Genomic DNA, 23,421 nt, shown 5'->3' with positions numbered 1-23,421 from the left:
AAGGATCTTCTCAGCCATAGCCAAGTTAGCCAGTCTTGAGCATGGACAGTAGGGTTTTTCCCCAAGTTTATCCTGGGGTTTTTCATCCCGCAAAGCAGGCAAGCTGGCCTTGAGAACTCGACACTACAGGACATAGGATACACCAGGGCATAGGGCTTGACCACCTTATCCTGTGAATGGTTTGAGGTCCGATGATTAATAAACTCTCGACACCTCAAGGTAAAAAGAGGGTAAAAGGAAGATGAGATAGATATGGCATGAAGGTCAGCATTAAAAATACAAAGACAATGAAAATAGCCAGAAACATTGAAAATATCAACTGCAATATGAATGGAGAACCTATAGAACAAGTAAAACATTTTAGCTACTCAGGCATGATTTTTAATGAAGATGGTAAATTACAGAGGCTGTTCAATAAGTTATAAGACTATGTTTATACAGAAAACAGGTTACCTTTAATTGTCATCATTTACATGGTCTTTTTTGAAGTAACTACCGTGAGACACGATGCATTTGTCCCAACGTTGCGTCCACTACTTAAACACATGTGAAAGTCCATTTTTTGAGAGTTCTTTCAAAACTGCCTCTGCAGCTTTTACACATGCTTTGTTGTTTTCGAAATGGTGGCCTCTTAGTGGTTTCTTGAGCTGAGGAAACAGCCAGAAATTGCACATGCGAGATCAGGACTGTATGGAGGGTGTGGTAGGATATCTATGTTCTTCTTCTGCAAAACGTCCACTACACAACCAGCAATATATGGCCTTGCATTATCGTGGTGCAATAAGAAACCATTCTTCAGCAATGGACGCTTCCTTTTGACGTGCTGTACCATTGTCCGTAAAACATCCGCATAGTATGAGCTGTTTACAGTATTCCCGGGTCTACAGCGTGTTGGTAAACAATGCCTTCATAGTCAAAAAAACATTATGGTCATAACTTTACCAGCCTATTTTACAGTTTTTGCTTTCTTGGGGGTAGGCGAAGACGGATGCTTCCATTCACTGCTTTGCTGTTTCATTGTAGGGTCATAGTGATACAACCAAGCTTCATCTGCTGTAACGATGCGTTTTAAGAAGTTGTCTTCTTATTCCAGTCCTCCTTTTTCATTCTGTGCACACATCCACTCGATGCTGCATTTGCTCCGGTGTCAAGAGTTTGGGAATCCATCAGGCGCAAACACGTTTCAGTCCCAATTGTTCAGCCATGATTGAGTGAACACTTCCCACAGAAATATTCAGGACAACATGCAGCTGGTGTGCTGTAATTCTGCGATCCTCCTTGATGATAATCGCTGCTGCTCTGTTGATCATTGTTTCTGTGATGGACATTGAAGGTCTTCCCTCACGTTCAAGATCTTCCACATTTTGCCTTCCTTCCTTAAAAGTTTTATTCCAATGAAAAACACTTGCCCTCAACATTGTTTCATCGTGGAAAGCTTTGCGTATCAAGTTAAAAGTGTCCGATGCCAATTTTTGCAAACGCGCACAAAATTTAATCGTATAACGCTGTTCCAAGGACACTTCCATTTCGACGACTGGTTGCTGCTCATAGGCGCCTAAACAAGCTTGCGTTTAGTCACGTGACACTCTGGCACATCAGTCCATATACGCCATCCATCAACCTCTTTTGTTAATACAGACAGCAGCATTTCTTTATTCCACAGAAATTAATATTGTGATGAGCGGTTTCGCGACATTAAAATTAGTCTTATTACTTATTAAACATCCCTCGTAAATATGGAAATAGACAAAAGAATCAACAAAGCTGGTGTGGTAGTAAGTGACTGAATAAATTTATATGGAATGAGAGAGAAATTAGCCAAAAGACTAAATTAGCTGTATACAAGACAGTGTTCAAACCAATTTTAACTTATGGATCTGATAGCTGGGTTCAGAAGTAAAACACTTGACCAAAGACTAGAGACCACAAATATGAGAATCCTGAGAAAGATTAGGGGGCATGAACAGATGGCATCAATGGCAATATCAGATTAAAAATGAGGATATTAGGAAAGAACTTGACATTATCAGCATACAAGGATGCATTAGTAGAGCTAATTTCAGGTGGTATGGTCACTTAAACAGAATGGGAGAGGATAGATTAGCAAAACAAGTGTTCTCTCCCAGGTTAGCAGGAAAAAGACCCTGAGAAAGACCAAGATTACAGGTGGATTCATATGGTAAAAGTGCCTTAGATGATAGAAATATAAGATCTGATAATGTTGGAGTCTTGACAAGTGACAGATTAATTTGGAGGAAAATTGTAGATAGGGAGTGCACATGTCAGGAATTTGATGATGATGGTGTGTTTAGTTGGGACTTTTCAGCATTTTGTTATATTGGTGTTTGCTATAGTAAGTGTCAACTGAATTTCATTTTTTTAAGTCTTACAAAAAATTGTTTAAATTTGTCCATTTTATTATTATTCTTAAACCTATTTACAATAGAAAAACAGAAGCAGCAGCAGCATCTTTTGCGATCTTCTTCTGGCACTTCAAGATCCAATTCATACAGTGAGTGTATTCCATCTTCACCATCATCTTCTCATATTAAACTGAGACAAGATGAACTATTGGTATGAATCTTAACTACATATATAGATATATATGAATTTTTATAAAGCTGTGAGGAATATATATACACTATTTTCTTTTGTGTGTCTGTGCTTATGTGCTCAAAGTTTTTAGAATATGGTAATAGCTTGCATAATTACTTTTATTCTTATTCCCTAATGTTACTTATTATAATATTTATATGTAATTTACTGGTATCATTTCTGTCTGTTGTGCTTTTTTTTCTTTTTCTTTTTTTTCAGGTTAGTACTTTTGAATATTGTCTTGTATATTATTTTGTAATTTGATGTTTTGGCTACTTTTTCCATATAAATTTATTTAGCATGTCCAAGCTTTGCTTAATATAGTACCTATTTCCATATTTAATTTACTAGCTTCATACACGTACATAAATAGCTGAAATATTTTGTTATAGTTTTTTTTTTTTTTTTTAATGGGAATGCAGTTTGTATCTTCTTTATATCTATTTTCATAGTTTTCACCTTTTTATTGCTGATTTTTATAACAAATTTGGTCCTTATGGTTTGCTATAGCAAACCATAGAGACCAAAGAAATAGGTTTTTGCAGTAGTTTGCTAGAGGCGAATTTTTTTTAGCACAGCATTATACCTATAGGACCTTGGAGTTGGGACTTTTCAGTAGTTTATTTTATTATCGCAGTGTATCTCAGATTCTAATATCTCATTTAATGCAACTTTCTTTCATTCATTTAGATGCATGCACAAATCAGAAGTATCAGAAATAAAGGAAAGTAGTTTTGGCATTGATCAGCTCAACTTAACCAAAAATTATTGGCAAAAATAATGAGAGTTACAGGGATAGAATGTGAGGAATATTGTAAAAATATGATATCCCTCACAGGAGGATTGTGGAAATTTTATTGTTTCAGTCAGATGATTTTTGTATTTGGAAAGAAACATTCTAGGTGATCCAAATTTTTTGCTAGGTGGTGTAGACATCCACATTATGCAGCAATATTCACCAGGGAGAGATAAAATTGTCTATTTTTACTATGAGAGGTTTTTTAAATGGTTCCATTCTCTTAGTTCACTGTGGTCTTATGATCATTTGCAGGGATGACTGGAAAGCAATCCTAGACAGAAAAAGCCAACTCAAGGCTGTTGGTTAACTTAGATAAGGTATCAGTCATCTTTGCACTTTAGAGTCATTTGGCCTTTTGGTTGTTCAGCTGAATGAGACTGGTGAAAAAGAAAAATTATCACCTTTGGCTACATGATGTAAAAGAGTCGAGGTTTTTTTTCGCTTTCTCATACTATCCAGTTGTCTTTTCTTTCTCCTAATGCCATCAGGCTGACTCCCTTGCACCCCTATACTAACTTCATCTAAACCTATGAAGATCCCTTTACTTTTTCACTTCAATAGATATCAAAACCAATCTGGATAGTAGCGATGCTCATTCAAAGGCTTGAATGAACATCAGGTTTGGAAACTTGAGAACAATTCTTAAGTTTCCAAGCATTTGAAGTGCACATCAAAGTGAATCACCTAGAGATAAGAAATTATACAAATAAAGGAAAAATTAAGTTATTTTATTATTTATTTTTTTCTTTTTTTTGCTTTGTTCTTGGAGAAAATTAATCATTTAATTAATTACTGTGTATCAGAATTGGTAAAAGGATTTAAATAAAATATCACAACCTTATCAGAATTAGTTAGTATAGTTTAAACCAATTCACAATAACAACATTAATTAATAAACCCAGCTTGAACAGACTACTTTCAAGAATCAGTAAATTTAATAACATATGACTAACTGGTTTCTCAAAGTGGGTACAGGAATTAATTATTACCACATAAAGAATTTTTATGTCTTCACTAACATAAATTACAATTGTGTGATAACTTTTATTTCATTATATTCTATGTTTGCATTTATTTATTTTATTTTTTTTTATTTTTTTTTTTTTTCAGAATAATGTAAGAATGAAATCCTTACCTCGAAAGGGTCAACTTCGTTCTCCTTCTCCATCAAACAATATTGTGGCTGATAAGATTACATGGTATCTAGAAGCAGTCAGTCAAGGAGCATTTTCACCAAATCTACAGTTAGCATCTAGTCAGAATCTTTCACCAAATCACTCCAAAGTTAAAGGTGACCTTATAGATTGGCATCAAAGATGTTTTACTCCTGAAAAATTATTTGAGCCACGATTATTGTTGAACAACACTATCAAGTCAAAAATAAAAGAAATGAGATGCTATAATCCTCCATTTAGGCAAAAAGGATGTCATAATTTTCAAACATCAAAGGTAAATGTAAATTAAGAATTGGCTAGAACATATAAATATTGCACTTTCAGTTTTTTTTTTTAGGGGGGAGGTGGTATATTAAAGAGGTATATTGAAATTACAGAGCTATTAATTACAACAAACTTAGGAAATTGCTTGAATCGGTGCTATTGCATAAAAAACTGCAGTCGTTAGATGTTTTAGGGGGGAGGTGGTATATTAAAGAGGTATATTGAAATTACAGAGCTATTAATTACAACAAACTTAGGAAATTGCTTGAATCGGTGCTATTGCATAAAAAACTGCAGTCGTTAGATGTTGATTGCACATGGGAGATGGTAACAGTAGTGTTTGAAGGAAGTAGTTGCAGTTGGCATACCTAGTGTCAGGAGGAGAAATCAAGTTAGAATTAAATGGATGAGTAGCATCATTAAGCAGGATCTGCAAAAAAAAAATTAATGGAGGAAATTTAAGGAGAGTGAGTTAATCGACAAGTACGTGAAAAGTACAGAGCACAGGCCACAAAGGTAAGAAAAACAAAATTAGAGTATGAGAAGAAATTAGCTGTGCTAGCCAAATGTAATTAATCACCTAGGAGTTCTTTAGGTATGTGGCAAGCAAAAGGAAGAATGATTTGTGGTAGAATAATTATGATAGTGTTGATGATAGGGAGCAGATGAATAGCTGAATGACTTGCAGCAAATAGTTGAATTACTGAGTAAGCACTTTGCAAGGGCGTATCATCCAGATGGAGATATTGCAGTAACAAGTGTGCATAGGTCAATTTGGAAGTAGATGCATAGGATATTACAGACTCTTGATGTGAATACAGCTATGTGATCAGTTTATGCATTATGAAAATGTGGGAATTGGTAGTGCCTTAGACCAGATTGTTCAAGTCTCAGCTCTGAGTGGGTCCAGAGGGAATGGAAAGAGTAAATATTTCTATTGAATAAAGGAGATTCCAAGATTGAGTAACAAATTTTGACTGATCAGCATTACAGGAGTTACGGTCAAGTTATTGGGGAAGTTGGTTATGGGAAAAATCCAGGAATGGAATATTTATATGGGAGACAGCATGGCTTTGTAGGGTAGGTGATGCATGTGTAACTTTTATAATAAAGTGACAACTGAATTGGATAAAGGTAATGGCTATACATTGGTACTACTGGACTTTGCAAAGCTGTTTGACAGGATGGCACATGTGATTCAGTTACATAAATTGCAGCAAACTGGTATAATGTTGATGTGGATAATAGGATGGCTGATGGAGAGATATCAGACAGTTTATTAAGGTGATGTAGTTAATGTAGGTGATGCATGTGTAACTTTTATAATAAAGTGACAACTGAATTGGATAAAGGTAATGGCTATACATTGGTACTACTGGACTTTGCAAAGCTGTTTGACAGGATGGCACATGTGATTCAGTTACATAAATTGCAGCAAACTGGTATAATGTTGATGTGGATAATAGGATGGCTGATGGAGAGATATCAGACAGTTTATTAAGGAGTAGATCTAGTCTATTAATTTGTACATTAATGATATAGCAAATGATCTGAAGGAAATCATATCCTGAATGGCACTTGTAACATAGTCAGCTGAAATTAAAATTATTAAATTTTATGATGGTGTATCAAACACAGAGATAGGCCATAAGCTAAACCTTGCACTGCTGTTGTTACATCAGTTAATGATGTGATCATCTTATCTTATTATTAATAATGTGATAATCTTATTACTGAAATAGAAAAAACTTTTCTATTTCAGTAATAAGAAAATTTTTTCATTTGTGAAAATTATTTAAAATTTTTTTGTTTGCATAATGATGTACATAAACGTTCACATCAGTTATGCACATCATATGATTTTTTGTAAACATTATTAAGCCATTACATACATCTGCAACTGAAGAAGGGGGGGGGGGAGTCAATAATTCACTATACAACAAAATTTATTATTATGATAGTCTGTAACCTAATGTGTTGTATGGCCAGGATACACCTGTATTTTGATCTGTATCTTATAGATCATCTTCAGTGAAGTGACATTGCAAAGTGTAGAACTACCACCATGGATTTTTAAATGATATGAGTTGCATGCTGGTGAATATAATACATAGTGAGAGTGATTTAAAAAAAAAAAACTACTACTTATAACTGATAAGAATATTTGGGTGATGTAGCAGTAGCTGTTAGGCACTATCTTTAAACAGGCACTCAAATTTAGAGTTGCAACAGTGAAGTAGACAACTTTTAGACCAGAAGATTTAGTAGTAGTTGTTAATTCCTTCTTCTGCTAAAGTGGACTTTTCAGACATATTATAGATGATATGAGATTGGTGTTCCTGGACTCTTTTCTCAAAAGAACATCTTGTTTATCCAAAGTAAAAGAGATGGCAGTCATAAGGAACTTGGTTAACAGCTGAGAAGGAACCAAGACAAAGATTTGTTGATAGGTGACTACTTGATTATATTTCTTATGGATCTTAGAAATTGGTTCAGAGATTCCAGTAATACAGTATGGGGTGGGGAGTATTGAATAGCTACAATGATATATGTTATGGAGTAAACAGGTTTATTAACAAAGAAATATATATTTACACATGATGATATGTACGTTCACAACTATCGGTAGAATCTTTGTCGAATAAATTGCATTCGACAGTATAAATTACATGCTCGAAATGTGCACCTTGTCTTTCAAGACATAGCGCATGCAAAGGTTCTCTGTCATCTTGGAGAACAAGGGTTGAGAGATCTGTTGGACATAAGGTAACGATGACAGTGTTGCTTGGGGCATACTTACAGAAACGATGAACAAAAATAATAATGCTGGCCTTGGTGGCCGAGTGGTTAGCATTTCCGTTCTCCAGCCGAAAGGCTGCAGGTTCGAATCCTGCCGTGGGCATGGATGTTTGTGATTATTTTTACAGACAATCACAAACATCCATGCCCACGACAGTGATGGCATTGGTATAGATGATGCAGTTCTCCAATGATGATAATTAGTGGTGGCCTAATTAGTATGTGAAATAAGAACTCAGGTTGCAAACATAAGTTTCTGGGGTTTGATTGCTTATTTTTATTAAACCCTTTATTTATATCATATTGTGATCACAATACCAAAACTTCCCAAAGAACTCATGTTGTCAAATTATTGTTTATAGCCCTGAAGTAGTGATTGCTGGAGACCTATAGGCCTAATTTGTGACATGTTTGAAACAAGTTAAATGAATTGAATATGTGCCATCCACATTCTTGACATTTTTAAACCGTCATTATTGTTAAGATTAGGGTCATTGATTAGAATTTCACAGGTTTCTTTAAATTAGTTGATACAGGGAAATTATGTAATTTTGATATGATGTAAGGAACAAGTGCTTTTCCAGTCGAATCAAAATCAAAATAGTGTGTCCAAGGTATAAGGCCAGGTTTTGTAATTATTAAATTTTATAAGTCATTTGTATCTCTTTTTCTGGCTTGGAATTGTGAGTCCTGTTGCACCATTATGAGGAAAGTTGCAGGTGTTCTGAATTCAGTACATCCTTGAAGGAAATGAGTAAGTTCTTTGATTTTGTAGGGGTTTAATATATGGAATGGCTATGATTTCGCTCTAACGTATGTTATCTTTATTTTCAGGTGTAGTCTTGTGAAGAATTTTGTTAATGATATTTTACCTATAGCCATTGTATATGTAACTGTTGCTGATAATATATAATGCATTCTTAAGAGCTCACTCATCAGAGTAAATTTTTATTACTCTGTTTATGAAAATGTTAATGACTGAAAGTTTTTGTGTTAAGTGTTGGTAAGGATCTGCATGTATGTAAACAGTTAAGGTTAGCCTGTTTGAAGGAAGACATGTCACAAGTATTATCCAGAAATAAAAGTATGTTCTTGTTTTCAGTTTCACAGCAGTGAGGCCAAATAATGAAAATATCTTCAGTGTAGCTGAGCCAACCTTTGTTAAAGCCAAATTATTAGTCTAAAAAATAAACAATATTTAGCCTTTCTAAGCATCATAAAGCAATCCTTCCTTATAGTAACCTTTCTTTTACAGTATATAGAAAACCAACTTACATATGCAAATGAAAAACCATAATTGCTTAATAATTTAATGACAAAATTTACAAATTCTCATATGGTTGGGAAAATGGTCCTAAAGAATTTATATGAAAAGTAGCCTTGCTCTTAGACTCAGCATTATTTTCAGTATCTCCTTTATGATGATTACAACCTACTTCAGTTTCATAAAGACATAAGTTTTGTCAAAGGGTAAATGAATTTGTTAGATTTGAACTTGAAAGAAAAATCAGTATTTTCATCTGATTTCAGTCTACTAATAGTTGTGACTGAGATGATACATCAACTAATCTATTCATAATAAAGTACAAATTCATCCAATCTATGTTGTATGAATTTTAAGTTAGATGAAACATAAGTAGATCTCTAATTGAAGATAACTGATTCAGAATCAGTATTTTTCCCCATTATGAGAAGAATATAAATAAGAAAAGTTTCCACTTTGGTGAAGGTTACATTTAGACGTGGGTGAAATCTTAGTTTTTTTTTTGTCACCTGTTCATCCAAGAGTATCCTTTTTAATACTTAAAAGGCAGCAGCCACTATATTTTGTGTGCCTGTTGGATAGACAGGACACTTTTCAAGTTAATAAGAATTTCATTTCCAAATAAAATTCTTTGGTTTTAACATATCCTTGATATTATTTAAGAATTTCAGAATCTTATGCTCTGGCATGAGTTCTATCTGCTGATTATATAATAAATACCTTAGCTTCCTGAGAGGTACAATAATTCCTTTTCCATCATATAATAATTACTCCCTCAACTAAGTTTCCTACTGAGGATTGCTACAGGCTCCAATTTATTTCTTCAAATGGCTCCACTACTGTGGTTATATGCAATTATGTGAAGCATTAGTAAAAAAGCACAGATCCCAACTAAGGATAGATCAAAATATGTGTATTTTTTAAAATATACTTCATCATCAAATTCCTGCCATGTACCCTCAAGGGGTGTACAGGATATGACAGTACTACATGAAAAAATTACATCATTACTAACTTCCTATCTACAATTTTCCTCCAAATCAGTCTGTTACTTGTCAACAAGACTCCAACATTATCAGATCTTATATTTCTATCGTCTAAGGCAGTTTGTACCATGTCAATCCACCTATATCTTGGTCTTCCTCTGGGTCGTTTTCCTGCCAACCTGGCAGAGAACACTTGTTTTGCTAATCTTTCCTCTCCCATTCTATTTAAGTGACCATACCACCTCAGATTAGCTCTGCTAATGTATTCCTGGATGCTGACAATGTCAAGTTCTTTCCTAATATCCTCATTTTTAATATGATATTGCCATTGATGCCATCTGTTCACGCCTCTAATCTTTCTCAGGACTCTCATATCTGCGGTCTCTAGTCTTTGGTCAAGTGTTTTACTTCTGACCCAGCTCTCAGATCCATAAGTTAAAACTGGTTTGAACACTGTCTTGTATACAGCTAATTTAGTGTTCCGACTAATTTCTCTCTTATTCCACATGAATTTATTCAATTGACTTTCCACCATACCAGCTTTGCTGATTCTGTTGTCTATTTCTATATTTAATTTACCATCTTCACTAAAAATCATGACTAAGTAGCTGAAATGTTTTACTTGTTCCACAGGTTCTCCATTCACAACACAGTTGACATTTTCAATGATTCTGCCTATTTTCATTGTCTTTGTCTTTTTATTGCTGACTTTCATACCATATCTATTACAACAGCTATTCAATTTAGTCAGAGAATCTTGCAGACTTGTAGCGGATTTAGTTAGAAGTATAACATCATCCACATAAAGCAAAGAGCTGACATTAACATCTCCAATTTTGATATCAGGTTTAATACCACTTTCCTTCATAATGTGATCCATATAGATAATGAATAACAGAGGGGATAATGTACATCCTTGTCTCACACCAGATTTAACATTAAACCATCTTCCTGTACTTCCTTCAATTCTAACTGCTGACTCACAACTCAAATAAAGACTAAGTATTGCTTGATATAATGCCCCATTGACACCATATAACTGCAGCGTATTGAATAGCTTCTCTCTTGGCACCTTGTCATATGCCTTTTCCAAATCGACAAAACTTAAATACAGATCTTTGTTATATTCCCATGCTTTCTCGACTATTTGTCGTAAAGTGAAGATCTGATCCTGACAGCCTCTATTTGGCCTGAATCCAGCTTGTTCTTCACCAAGCTTTTCTTCCACAATTCTTCTCAACCGTTTCTCAAGTATACTTGCATAGATCTTGCCAGGAACACTTAGTAGGAAAATACCTCTGTAATTCTCACATTCAGTTTTATTTCCCTTTTTATATATGGGTACTATGAGAGCTCTACTCCAATCATTGGGAATTCGTCCCTCTGTCCAGGCTTTCTGAACTATGCAGTGCAGCCGCTGTAAGACTTTTATACCACCATTCTTAAGCATTTCTGGTCGAATATCATCTACTCCTGCTGCCTTTCCACATTTCAAGCCTTTGATGGCTCTTTTTCCAATTCAAGTAAGGACATGTATTCCTGACTGCATGCCTGATCAGTGTTTTTTATCACTGTGCTGTCATCACTGCTTATTTCATTTAGCAGGTTTTCAAAGTAATTACGCCATACTTCAAGGATATCTTTTTTTCTCCTGTTTTCATGTCACCTTTATCATCTCTAACTCCTTTTACAGCACTCTTTCCTCCATTTCCTAAGCTTCTTCAACAACCTCCGGAATATTTTTCCACCTTCTTGATATTTATTTTCTATATTCTTGCCAAAGTCTTCCTATGACTTTTGTTTAGCTGGTTTTACACAGTGTTTAGCATTCTTGCATTTGTCTCTGTTTTCTCTAAGAGCACAAGCTGACTTATTTGACAGGGACTTTTGATATGCTTTCTTCTTTTCCTTCACTGCCTCTTTATCTTCCTGTGTCCCCCGTGGAGTTCTAATTTTTCTATCCTTGCAGACAACTTCACCACATGCCTCTCTAGCTGAATCAATCAGAGCTTTCTTCAAGGCTTGCCACTGAATCGCCAAGGTTTGATTCCTGTTCTCAAACTCTTTCATTTTCTTTTCAATAATATTTCTGTATTTTAGTCTACAGTTCACACCTGAGAGCTGCTCAACTTTTATTCGCTTTAAAACTTTCTTACATGTCATTCTTTTCAATATGAAATTCAATTTTATCTTGCTCAATACTAAATAGTGATCACTTCCAATTTCAAATCCTCTGTACACTCTGGTGTCCTGCACCAGTGAGAAAACATCACTATCAATAATAAGTTAGTCAATGAAACTTTTCTTATTTCTTGCCTCTTCTCTCCATGTGAATTTGTGCAAATTTTTATGTTTTAACATGGTGTTAGTAATACCCAGTCCATGTCCTGAGCAGAAATCCAACAGGTATTTGCCATTATTATTAGCTTTGCTCTTTTCTCCAAATTTTCCCAAAACATTTTTGTATGTCTGATAATAATTTCCTACTCTGCTATTTAGATCCCCAACAAGGACCAACTTTTTAATTGTGTCAGTAGCTTTCTCTAGAACTTGAAAAAATTCCTCCACTTCTACCTTAGTAGAACCTTCTGTGGGACCATACGCACAAATAATTCTCATTGTCCAGCTCCCCATTCTAATATTTGTCCATATCACTCTACTTGAGACTGCCTGCCATTCAAGAAGATTAGCCTTGTATTTAGTGTTGAATACTATGGCTACTCCTTCTTTTACTTGATTATTTCCTTAATTATATTATTATATGGTATCGTTATAATAAATTTAGTTTAATCCTTTATCCAAGTGTAAGCAAACAAAGTTTGCGCCTGAAGTATCTTCATGACTCAGGCAACTCGTGGTAAAGGTGGACCAATCTCTCATCACTACTGGTCTTAGTATCTCCCATAATGCAAAGCACATCTCCTTACGGACATGTATAAGGGAAGAGTCATTACCCAGACCAGTTTCGACCTTTATTGAGGTCTCGTCAGTGAGAGCTAGTCCCAGAAGCGGTGATACTAAGGTGGAAGCAATGGAAAAGTCATATTTACCTATACAAGTTGCCAAAACATGTCTCAAGTTATTATTAAGTTACTCTGGACTTAGATAAAGATATTGGAAGTTTTTTTGTTTCCACTGTATTAGACTATGATAAATTTAGTTTAATCCTTTATGCAAGTGTAAGCAATCAAAATTTGCGCCTGAAGTATCTTTAGGACTGAGGCAACTCATGACCTCAATAAATTCGAAACCGGTCTGGGTAGTGGCCCTTCCCTTAATGCATAGCATTATACACGTCTGCAAGGAGATGTGCTTTGCATTATGGGAGATACTGAGACCAGTAGTGATGAGAGCTTGGCCCACCTTTACCATGAGTTGCCTTAGTCCTGAAGGTACTTCAGACGTAAACTTTGTTTGCTTACACTTGGATAAAGGATTAAACTAAATTCGTTATGGGCTTACCAAACTGAAAGAGAAAAAAGAAAAAAACTTTCAATGTATGGTATCTCTATGGAGTCCAGAGACTCATCATGGGAGATTCACACTAACCTTTATACACACACAGCCTATCATATCTTTCTTTAAAAACTCATTCATTGTCCTTGCAATCTATTCTACTCATTCACTACTCTATATGCAAAAAATTTACTCTACACACACCCTTACTAACCACAGTCTTGCACAACTTCTGTGGATGACCTTAATTCTCTATTTGTCATATATTGAAAAATGTCTTTCCGTTATTGTATTAAAACTTTACCTTTAGTATCTTATAAGTTTCATGTCCATTCTTTTCTGCCTGTCAGCTGAACTTTGTAACCCACACATATTCGATCCATTCTCACAGGGAGTATTCCGCAGACCTGTCACCAGCCTGGCCACTTGTCTCTGAATCCTCTCTACCACCTGCTGATCCCCAAGAAATCCTGGTGATCAAATCTGTGCACAGTAGTCAAAATGCAATTGAATCATACCCTTATAAAGAGGAATAATAACTCCCATATCTTTACTTGTTAGCATGTTTTGCAACATCCAAGTAATCTTTGAGCTATTGTACCAAATTTTGCATTTGCAGTATGCCCTCTGAACTTCAACGCGCTGTCCCTTATATATTTAGTTTAATCCTTTATCCAAGTGTAAGCAAACAAAGTTTGCGCCCGAAGTTATCCAGCCTGGGTAAGTTATCCCAGTCCTGAAGACTGGGATAACTCGTAACAAAGGTGGTCTAACTTCTCATCACTTTCCTTAGTATCCCGTAATGTAAAGCACATCTCCTTGCAGACACGTATAATGCTATGCATTATGGGAAGGGTCACTACTCAGACCGGTTTCAACCTTTATTGAAGTCTCTTCAGTGGGAGCCAGACCCAGAAGTGATACCAAGGTTGAAGCAATGCAGAACTCATATTTCCATATGTCAGTTGCCAAAAGGTGTCACATCTTATTATTAAATTACTCTGGATTAGAGAAGGATGTTGGAAGTCTTTATTTCACTTGGTTAGACTATTACATATATATTTAGTTTAATCCTTTATCCAAGTGTAAGCAAACAAAGTTTGCACCTGAAGTATCTTCAGGACTGGGGCAACTCGGGGCAAAGGTGGACTAAGTTCTCATCACTTTCCTCAAGAGACCTCAAAGGTCAAAACAGGTCTGGGTAGTGGCCCTTCTCGTAATGCATAGCATTATATATGTCCGCAAGGAGATGTGCTTTGCATTATGGGATACTAAGGAAAGTGAAGAGAACTTAGTCCACCTTTACCATGAGTTGCCCAGTCCTGAAGATACTTCAGGTGCAAACTTTGTTTGCCTACACTTGGATAAAGGATTAAACTAAATATATAAGCTTTAGTCTAACCAAGTGAAAAAAACTTCCAACATCCTTCTCTAATCCAGAGTAATTTAATAAGGTGTGACACCATTTGGCAACTGGCATATGGAAATATGAGTTCTGCATTGCTTCAACCTTGGTATCGCCTCTGGGTCTGGCTCCCACTGATGAGACCTCAATAAAGGTTGAAACCGGTTGGAAGCTTGGGTGATGAATGGCAATGCTGTAGCCCATGGAGTTTTAACTGATGCTAGTCTGTTGCTGTAACCCAGGTCCTGGGTGGGGGAAATGAATGGCAATGCTGTTGCCCATGAAGTTAACTGAGGTGCAGCTGTAACCCTCAGATGACAAATGAGCAGCTCTGCTCGGTGGTGGTGGGGTGAGCCTGCCACTGAAAAGAACATAGAGAGTTCTTCTCAGTGGCAGGGTAAGCCCTGTTGCTGAGGGGAACAATGCTTAGTTTTTGGAGTGTGACCTGTACTTGAACATTCAATAAAGGTCGAAACCGGTCACTATCTTTCCAGGTAGTGACTCTTCCCATAATGCATAACATTGTAAATGTCTGCATGGAGATGTGCTTTGCATTATGAGATACTAAGGAAAGTGATGAGAACTTAGTCCACCTTTGCCACGAGCTGCCCCAGTCCTGAAGATACTTCAGGTGCAAACTTTATTTGCTTACACTTGGATAAAGCTGGAGGCTGGAGTTTGGATTGAAAGTGGTAGTGGTGGGAGAATATGCAGAAAATCTAAGCAAAGTGAGGAGTTGAAGTATGTGTCAGGTTGTGAAACAGTTATGGTTGAAGAAAGCCAGAATGTGAGTGAAAATAGTGGCTTGATAGGGAATTGCAATGTACAAGATGGCAATGAGAGTGGTGATCAAAGAAAGAGTGAAAGCAACTATACAGAGAGAGAAAATGGTTTAAATAATAAAAAAACGAGGAATTATTTGTAGGAAGTGAGATCGCTAGGTTGCACACAGCGATACGAAATGCACAACAGCAATTAGAGCACCTGCAAAACTTTTTCCAGAGTGATTCAACTAACCTAAATAAACAAGTGTTTGAAAGGAAAAATAAGCGTAATTAAGAGGAGTGATAGATGGGAGTTTAACTAAATCGTACTTGCCGGGTGCGAAATTTAAGAATGTAAGTGAGAGTATTAGAGCACAAAAACAGAGGGTAAAAGAATTGATAGTTGTTGAGGGTATGAATGAATTGAAAGGAGATAAATTTTTATGAGAGAAGACTTGAAAGTATTGTTAAAGGTAGCGAAAGAAAAGAGTGACAGAGTTAGAATGGTGAGTCTGTTGCCACGGTATGACAGAGAGGAGTTTAGAAGGAGGGCCATAATCGCAAATGACATTATGCACAGGTTATGCAAATGTGTGGTGTGGAATTCGTGGATGTGTGGAATGAGTTTGATGGGCGAAAGGATTTATACAAGATAGATGGCCTGCATTTGAATGAATTTGGTGTGCAGAGACTGGAAAAAGTGTTGCTGAATGAAGTGAAAATGGATGTGCAGAACCAGGGAAACTAGAACTACCAAATAGGTGGATATGCGGACATCAGTGAGATAGTTGAGTGTAAGAATGTATATAATGTACCTGAGTCAGTACTAAGGACAAAAAATGGGAATGGGATATTTAGAATAACGCATCAAGATAGGGATGGAACAAAGGGATCACTGTTTCATATATACTAGTGCCAGGAGTATTAGGAACAAGAAGAAGAATTTTTGGCCTTGATTGGCTCTTCCTGGCCACAGGTTATTGGCATTAGTGAAACATGGCTGACGGAAGATGATATAGTTAGTGTATAGGTTATAGTGTGTTTAGGAGGGACAGAGAGAATAAAATGGGGGGGGGGTGTTATTGATGATAGCTGATGAACTGCAGCCAAGGAGAATTGAAGTTGCATCGCAGGATGGTGAAAAGAGCTCATTTGAAACTATTTGGTGCCAGATTGAGACTGGCAGAATAAAATATACAGTTAGGTGCTGCTATAGACTAGGTGATGGAATAGATGATGGAGATAGCATGCATAAACAAATTGATGAAATGAGTGGAAGGAGGGTAATTATTATGGGGGATTTCAACTATGGTAACATTGATTGGATGGAGGAGAGGACACATGTGAGGAAGGAAATGGATTTTATTCAGTTATTAAGGGATAACTATCTGAGACAGCATGTTATTGAAAATACTAGGGGTGTGAGAGTGCTTCACCTGGTAATAGCATCTCAGAATTTGACTGTAATGAATATAACCATGTTGCCACCTATTGGTGAAAGTGATCATAAGGTCTTGACCTGGGAGATGGCTAAAGGTGTGAATTTTCGATTAAGACAGTGTATATGTGGAATTACCATGCTGGAAAGTATGACAAGCTTAGGAGATTGCTTGGATCAGTGCCATGGCATGTACAACTGCAAAGGCTGGGTGTCGATAGAGCATGGGAAGTGGTCAAGGAGCATTTACAGGAGGTTATGGCTGATTGTATACTTAGGGTCCGAATAGTAAAACAAGTAGGGGTTAAATGGATGAATAACACCATTAAGCTTGAGCAGCTGCAAAAAAATAAACAACTGTGGAGGGAATTTAAAGAAAGGGATGACCTGCAGGCACATGAACAGTATAAAGTGCAGGCCAGAAGGGTAACGAGTGTGGTAAAAAAAAAAGCAAAACCGGATTTTGAAAGGAAACTAGCTATGCAAGCTAAAGAGAATCCCAAACAGTTCTTTCAATATGCTGCAAGCAAGAAATAAACTCTACACGGCAAAATGATTTTAAAGAATGAGGATGGTAAGGAGGTCACTGAATCAGTCGATATAGTGGAGTTACTGAGTGAGCACTTTGCAAAAGTATATCATCCAGGTGGTGACATTGAAAAAATGAAGGAACCATTAGTTTATACAGGAATTGTGATGAATGAAGTGGAGGTGAATAGTCTATTACAGAACCTTAATGTGAATGCATCTGTGGGATTGGATGGTATACCAGCACAGGTCTTGCGTGAAGCGGCTAAGGAATTATCAGTGCCCTTGACCATGTTGTTTAATCTGAGTCTCGGATCTGGTTTAGTCCCGAAGGTGTGGAAAGAGGGGAAAATAGTTTCACTGCATAAAGGAGGATCCAAGACTACGGTTGCAAATTACCGACCGTTCAGCATATCAGGAGTTGTTGTCAAGGTCTTGGAGAAAGTAGTCAAGGGAAAAATACAGGAATGGATTGATGAAAATGAGATACTGTATTGGGGACAGCATGGCTTTGTGAAGGGTAGATCATGCCTTAGTAACTTGCTCAAGTTTTATAACAAGGTGACGGCTCAAATGGATAAGGGTAATGGGTTTACATTGATACTGCTGGACCTGGCAAAGGCATTTGACAGGATACCACATGGAATTCTAATCCGTAAACTACAACATATGGGAATGGATATAGGGTTGGTGAGATGGATAGGTGGGTGGTTGATGGAGAGATATCAAAGAGTAGTTTATTCAGGAGTAGAGTCCAAAAGACGGCTTGTGACTAGTGGTGTGTCGCAGGGTTCTGTTCTTGGACCACTGTTGTTTAATCTGTTCATTAATGATATAGGGAAGGATTTAAGAGGAACAGTTCATTTGTTCGCTGATGATGCAAAGTTGGGTAGGGCAATAGTGAATGCAGAAGATGTCAAAATCTTGCAGGATGACTTGGATAGATTGGAGTTCTGGGCTAAGGAGAATGGATGTCAATTTATTGTGACAAAATGTAATATTATGCATTTTGGGGTGAAAAGATTAGCAGCAGTATACCACATTGGTGGAACTGTACTCCAGAAGATTGAGTGTTGGTGGATAGGGAGATGAAGTTTAGGGGGCACATTGCAAAAGTAGCTAAATCAGCTCATCAACTCACTTGGTTGTTGAAAAATACCTTGACGAGCAGAGACAAGCAAGTTATTGTACCTCTGTACCAAGCCTTGATAAGACCTCATCTCAACTACTGTGCCCAGATTTGGTCACCTCGGTTCGTTCTTGATGGGGTGGAGGTGGAGAGGATCTAGAGGCGAGTGACTAAGATGATAGCAAGTGTATGGAATGAACCATATGAGAACAGGTTGAAGATTTGTGGGTTGCAGAAATTGGTTGATAGGCGGAAGAGGGGAGATATGATTGAGACATTCAAATTGCTAAAAGGTTTCTATAGGATTAATTCAGAGGATATTTTTGAGATCAGGACTGGTGGTGGGAGAACTTAGGGACACCTATGGAAGCTGGGCAAGAGTATGGTTAGCAGGGGTGTTAGAGCTGGGCTCTTTACTTTTAGAGTGGTAAATGAGTGGAATAAGCTGCCAGAGTCTGTTGTGGGTGCTATGACGGTGAGCGAGTTCAAGGCAAGGTATGATAGATACTGTGAGAATGTCTTATAGTTGTGTGGACATGATGTTTAGGGCCTCCCTCGATGAGAAGGACTCCCTGGAGTCGCCCATAATAATAAATGATTAAATTAAATATATAAGTTATAGTCTAACATATAAAGAACTTTTTTGAACACCAAGGAATAGAGGGAATAGAGAAGACTTGAAGATCCTGCTCAAGAGAAGACTCAACCCGTCTTAGACGGAAGGAGAAGAAGAAAGTCTAACCAAGTGAAAAAAACTTCCAACAACTCTCTGTCCATTGTAAGATATTCAGTTGTTTGATGCAAAAACTCCTCTCTCTTATTTTTGATACTTCTGACATTCTTGCATAATGTCATTTCCAACCCACTCAAATCTGAAACCTGTGTAAACAAATAAAAATAGCTAAACTTACCACAGGAAGACTTTTGTAAGAATATAAATGGAAGAAAACCTTAAACACGGAAACTGTGTAATTGCATTCAGCATTGCATAATCATTTCTTTATACACATATTCATGTATCAGAGGGTGGTCAGACACAGGCTTCATTGCATTCCTCTTAATATCTCATTTCTCTGGTTTTGCACTTCCAAACTCTCACTAAACAATACTTTCTCTAAACATCTAACTTCAAAACCATTCAAATGTAGCCCATCAGGCACATGTAAGCCCTTTCCTCCTGCACAATCTTCTCAGTTATGTCCTATTGTACTGAGGCAGCAGACTCACAATCTTAACTTTTGTACACTTCATTTTCATTCTGTGAAGGATGCCACATGAGTGTACTGTTACTCTTCTCATGCACTAGCATTCATTACTTCCACATTCTCCAGAACACTTTTGCTATCTTTCCTTACATCATTAACATTCAACAACTTGCATATTCCCGCTATTCAATTGTTCATGCTAAAACAATCGACGCTTTTTCTTTTACTGAGAAGAAGGACCATGATTTATATCTATATCGTTTGTGTATACTGCCCGACAATCGTTTTTCCAGTCACTCCAGCTTCCATATTGTCCTGTGAAATATGCCACTTGAGTGTACTGTTTCACTCCTCTCATGCACAAGCATTCACCATTTCCACATTCTCCAGAGTACTTTCTCCACCTTTACTTACATTATTAATATTTAATCTAACAGAGAAGCTTAGGTGTTGATGGCTATTCATGACTTATTTTTAACAGTATTAATGATGCCAAAGTTAATAGCACATCTTTTATCAAAAGATGTGTTATTAACTGCTTATATTTTGCTGAATTTCAAATCAGCATCATCTGATCACAATGCAGCTGTATTACTGACAGTAAGTAAAATAATACAGTTGTAATGGACAAAAGATCTAAAGTCCTGTTTTGGCACTGTCTAATGTTGTAAAAAAAAAAAATTTACTAATTTGAAATTCAGTGAAATATAAGCAGTTAATAAAACATCTTTTGATAAAATAGTTTGTTTGGTGTTGTTAATACCATTAAAAATAAGTCATGCACATCGTTAATATTTGTCACTTCATTTTCCTGCTTTCCACACGCTTTGCATTTCTTGCACTTCCACAAAAAATGTTTGATACACTCTCACTTTTGTACCATAACCCATTCACTCTTGCCATTGATATATACTTACATAAATGCAATGAATATATAGCACGGTATGACCTTTGCTGTCCTTGTGCCATAAAACCATTGAATACATTACATCAAAATCCCTCATGCTAAACTCAGTGAACAAGGAAGTATTGGCTGCCATTTTCCTTGTACACATCATTGCCATGAAAAAATGCTTTCTAAACAATATCCTATCTTAAATTTCACAAATAAACACATACTTAACTTTACAGTCTAAAGTAAAGTGTTGTGGTTTTTATTATAAACAAAAGAAATTGATCCAATTCATCACTGAGATTAAAAACAACTTTCTTCCTTTTCTGGAAATATTTAATGTCTTTCCTTTATGATCTGTAAACCTACATACACTGGTGTAAAAAGCTAAGGACGAATTACATTTGTACCTATATATAGGTGTATGTATATATATATATATATATATATATATATATATATATATATTTCATATATAGCCAAATGCGGACATAAATTTATTGCCAGCATACTAATAAATTATACTACACACAAAATGTATTATGAATTTTATACAAATTAAAATTGCAATACGTTTTTTGGCAAAAGTTACAAAATTTCTAAGGACATAGTTAAGGATTTAATGCACAGTGCTTACAGAAAACAACGTGAAGAGACATTTCAGTGTGTAATGTGTCCACCCTGAACTGCAGTGGTGCTCTCATAGTGTTCTACCATGCTGGAATGTGGGGTCTGATAGGCCTGTTTTTCCATAACACAAGATGAAAAGATGAACACAAACAACACATTAAATATCTCCATTATGGAAAAACAGGCCTATCAAACCACGCACTCCAAACATACCATAGAATTGACTGGAATGACACCAAGTCCCTACACCGCACCAAAACCTGGTTTGAGAGAAAATTCAAAGAAGCCTGTGAAATGGTAAAACACAATCCAAACCTGAACAAAAATGGACTAATCATTCCAAGAATGTGGAGGACCAATCTGCAACCTTTATAGCAGCCAGAACAAGCCCAGAAGAAAATCTCAATACAGGAGGACTTTAGAAAAGTTTAATGTATGTTTTTTTTTTTTTTTTCCAAAAGTTAATTTATTTTATTTTATTTATTAATTTTTTAATATTATTAATTTAGTTGTTTTTTTTTTACACTAGAAGTCAGGCTAGATAAAAGATTAATAAGCAGCTTAGATTCATTTTACCTTTGTAAAGTACAGTGGCATGTAACTTATACATATGTATTTTTCCTGATGATGACCTCAATACAGAGGTCAAAACGTTTAATATTACTTTCCTAATATTAAGTAAAGCAATTATTTTAATGCATGTGTTGTGTCTCCATAAATTCTTAAATATGAATTTCACTAAATTATTATTATTATGTGACTCCTCCAGGGAGTCCAAAGACTCATCGAGGGAGAGTGTGCCAACAGCATTGAACGATTGATCCCCTTCCAGCTACTAACCACGCTCAAACTTAACTTTTTGCGTGAGTCATTAGAGGCTCTACCAACCTTTGCTGGCATTATTATTATTACGTAACACCTCCAGGGAGCCCAAACACTCATCGAGGGAGGGCACCTATTCTACAGCTCTCCATCTCCACCACTCCACCAACCGCAACTACTTTCATCATCTTTACCAATGCCATCTACCACCACTACTATTATTTTTCACAGACAATCACTAACATCCATGCCCACGGCGGAATTCGAACCCGCAGCCTTTTTGACTGGGGAGCGGATACGCTAACCACTCGGCCAACCAGGCCACCATTAAAAAGCTTATTCGGCTTCTCTTAAGATCCCCTTGTTCACCTAGGTGTATACCAAATCCACTTTACCTGTCCACACATTCACAATAAGAACAATGGCTTGAGAGTTTCAAGAATCTGGAAGGCTCACTGCAATCAAATAGTATCTAGGAATAGTCTAGTTCCAAGAGTCTACTAGCCATGTATCTATGAATAGAACAAAAGAACAGAATGACAGCAGATCTCCAAAATCTTGGAACACACACAAAAAAAAATGATGTGGATCAGTTTATAACCAATTGTTGCTAACCAGTAGCAACCAATATAATAGCAGTTCCACTTATTTAAGTGTTTAATTATTACTTTCATTATTTAATTTAATGTTTAGTCTTCCTCTTTTTCTTTCCTTCACCAGTTGTCAGGTTCACTAGGGCAGTTATGATGTAGCTTATGTATATAATCTTGATGAAGACCATGATGTTGTTGTCTTGTCCTTTGAAGAGTCTTAGATGTTTTCATGTGCTCCTTGAACTGCTTTGGCTATGTCAATGATTTTGTTTGTATAGAGCTGTTGTTCAGGATTAGGATCTATTACTTGCAAGGCTGCTGTAATTGCTGGACAGGTAAAGATGTGAGTGGGTGTCAGTTCGGTATTGGGGCAGTTGTTGCAGTTTCTATATTGGAAAATTGGATGCCGTAGCCATGTTTCCCTGGACCCTTGAAGATCAAAAGCTTCAAGGGAGGTGCCATGAATACTGACAAATATTCATTGCAAAGTTATGGACAGAAGTTATAACTTGAAGTTATAGAGAGAAGACCATTTACGATGAAAGAGGGTGGGAAAAGTACAAAATTCAGGGGTACTCTAGAATTGGGGGTAAAATCTAAAGCCATCATGTAATAATAAGTGGGAACTGCCCACCAGTTACATAGAGTGGATAGGGACAAGATGGCAGGTTGATAAG

At 36.4% G+C, this 23,421-nt stretch overlaps 1 protein-coding gene across 5 annotated transcripts in view; it reads left to right on the top strand.

Moving 5' to 3' along the window:
• LOC150102137 (spermatogenesis-associated protein 7-like) overlaps nt 1–23,421 on the top strand; it is a 151,681-nt gene that overhangs the window by 69,004 nt on the left and 59,256 nt on the right. For all 5 annotated transcript variants that reach the window (XM_090399380.1, XM_090399379.1, XM_090399381.1 and 2 more), the window contains 2 exons: nt 2,447–2,574; nt 4,505–4,843. In XM_090399380.1, the coding sequence (XP_090255506.1) occupies nt 2,447–2,574; nt 4,505–4,843 (467 nt within the window). The remainder of the gene's footprint in view (nt 1–2,446; nt 2,575–4,504; nt 4,844–23,421) is intronic.

This window comes from Typopeltis vanoorti, chromosome 10 (assembly GCF_054136105.1).
Source record: "Typopeltis vanoorti isolate ZY-2024b chromosome 10, IOZ_Tvanoo_1.0, whole genome shotgun sequence".
NCBI classification, from domain to species: Eukaryota; Metazoa; Arthropoda; class Arachnida; order Uropygi; family Thelyphonidae; genus Typopeltis; species Typopeltis vanoorti.
This window is presented reverse-complemented; position numbering and strand designations above follow the sequence as displayed.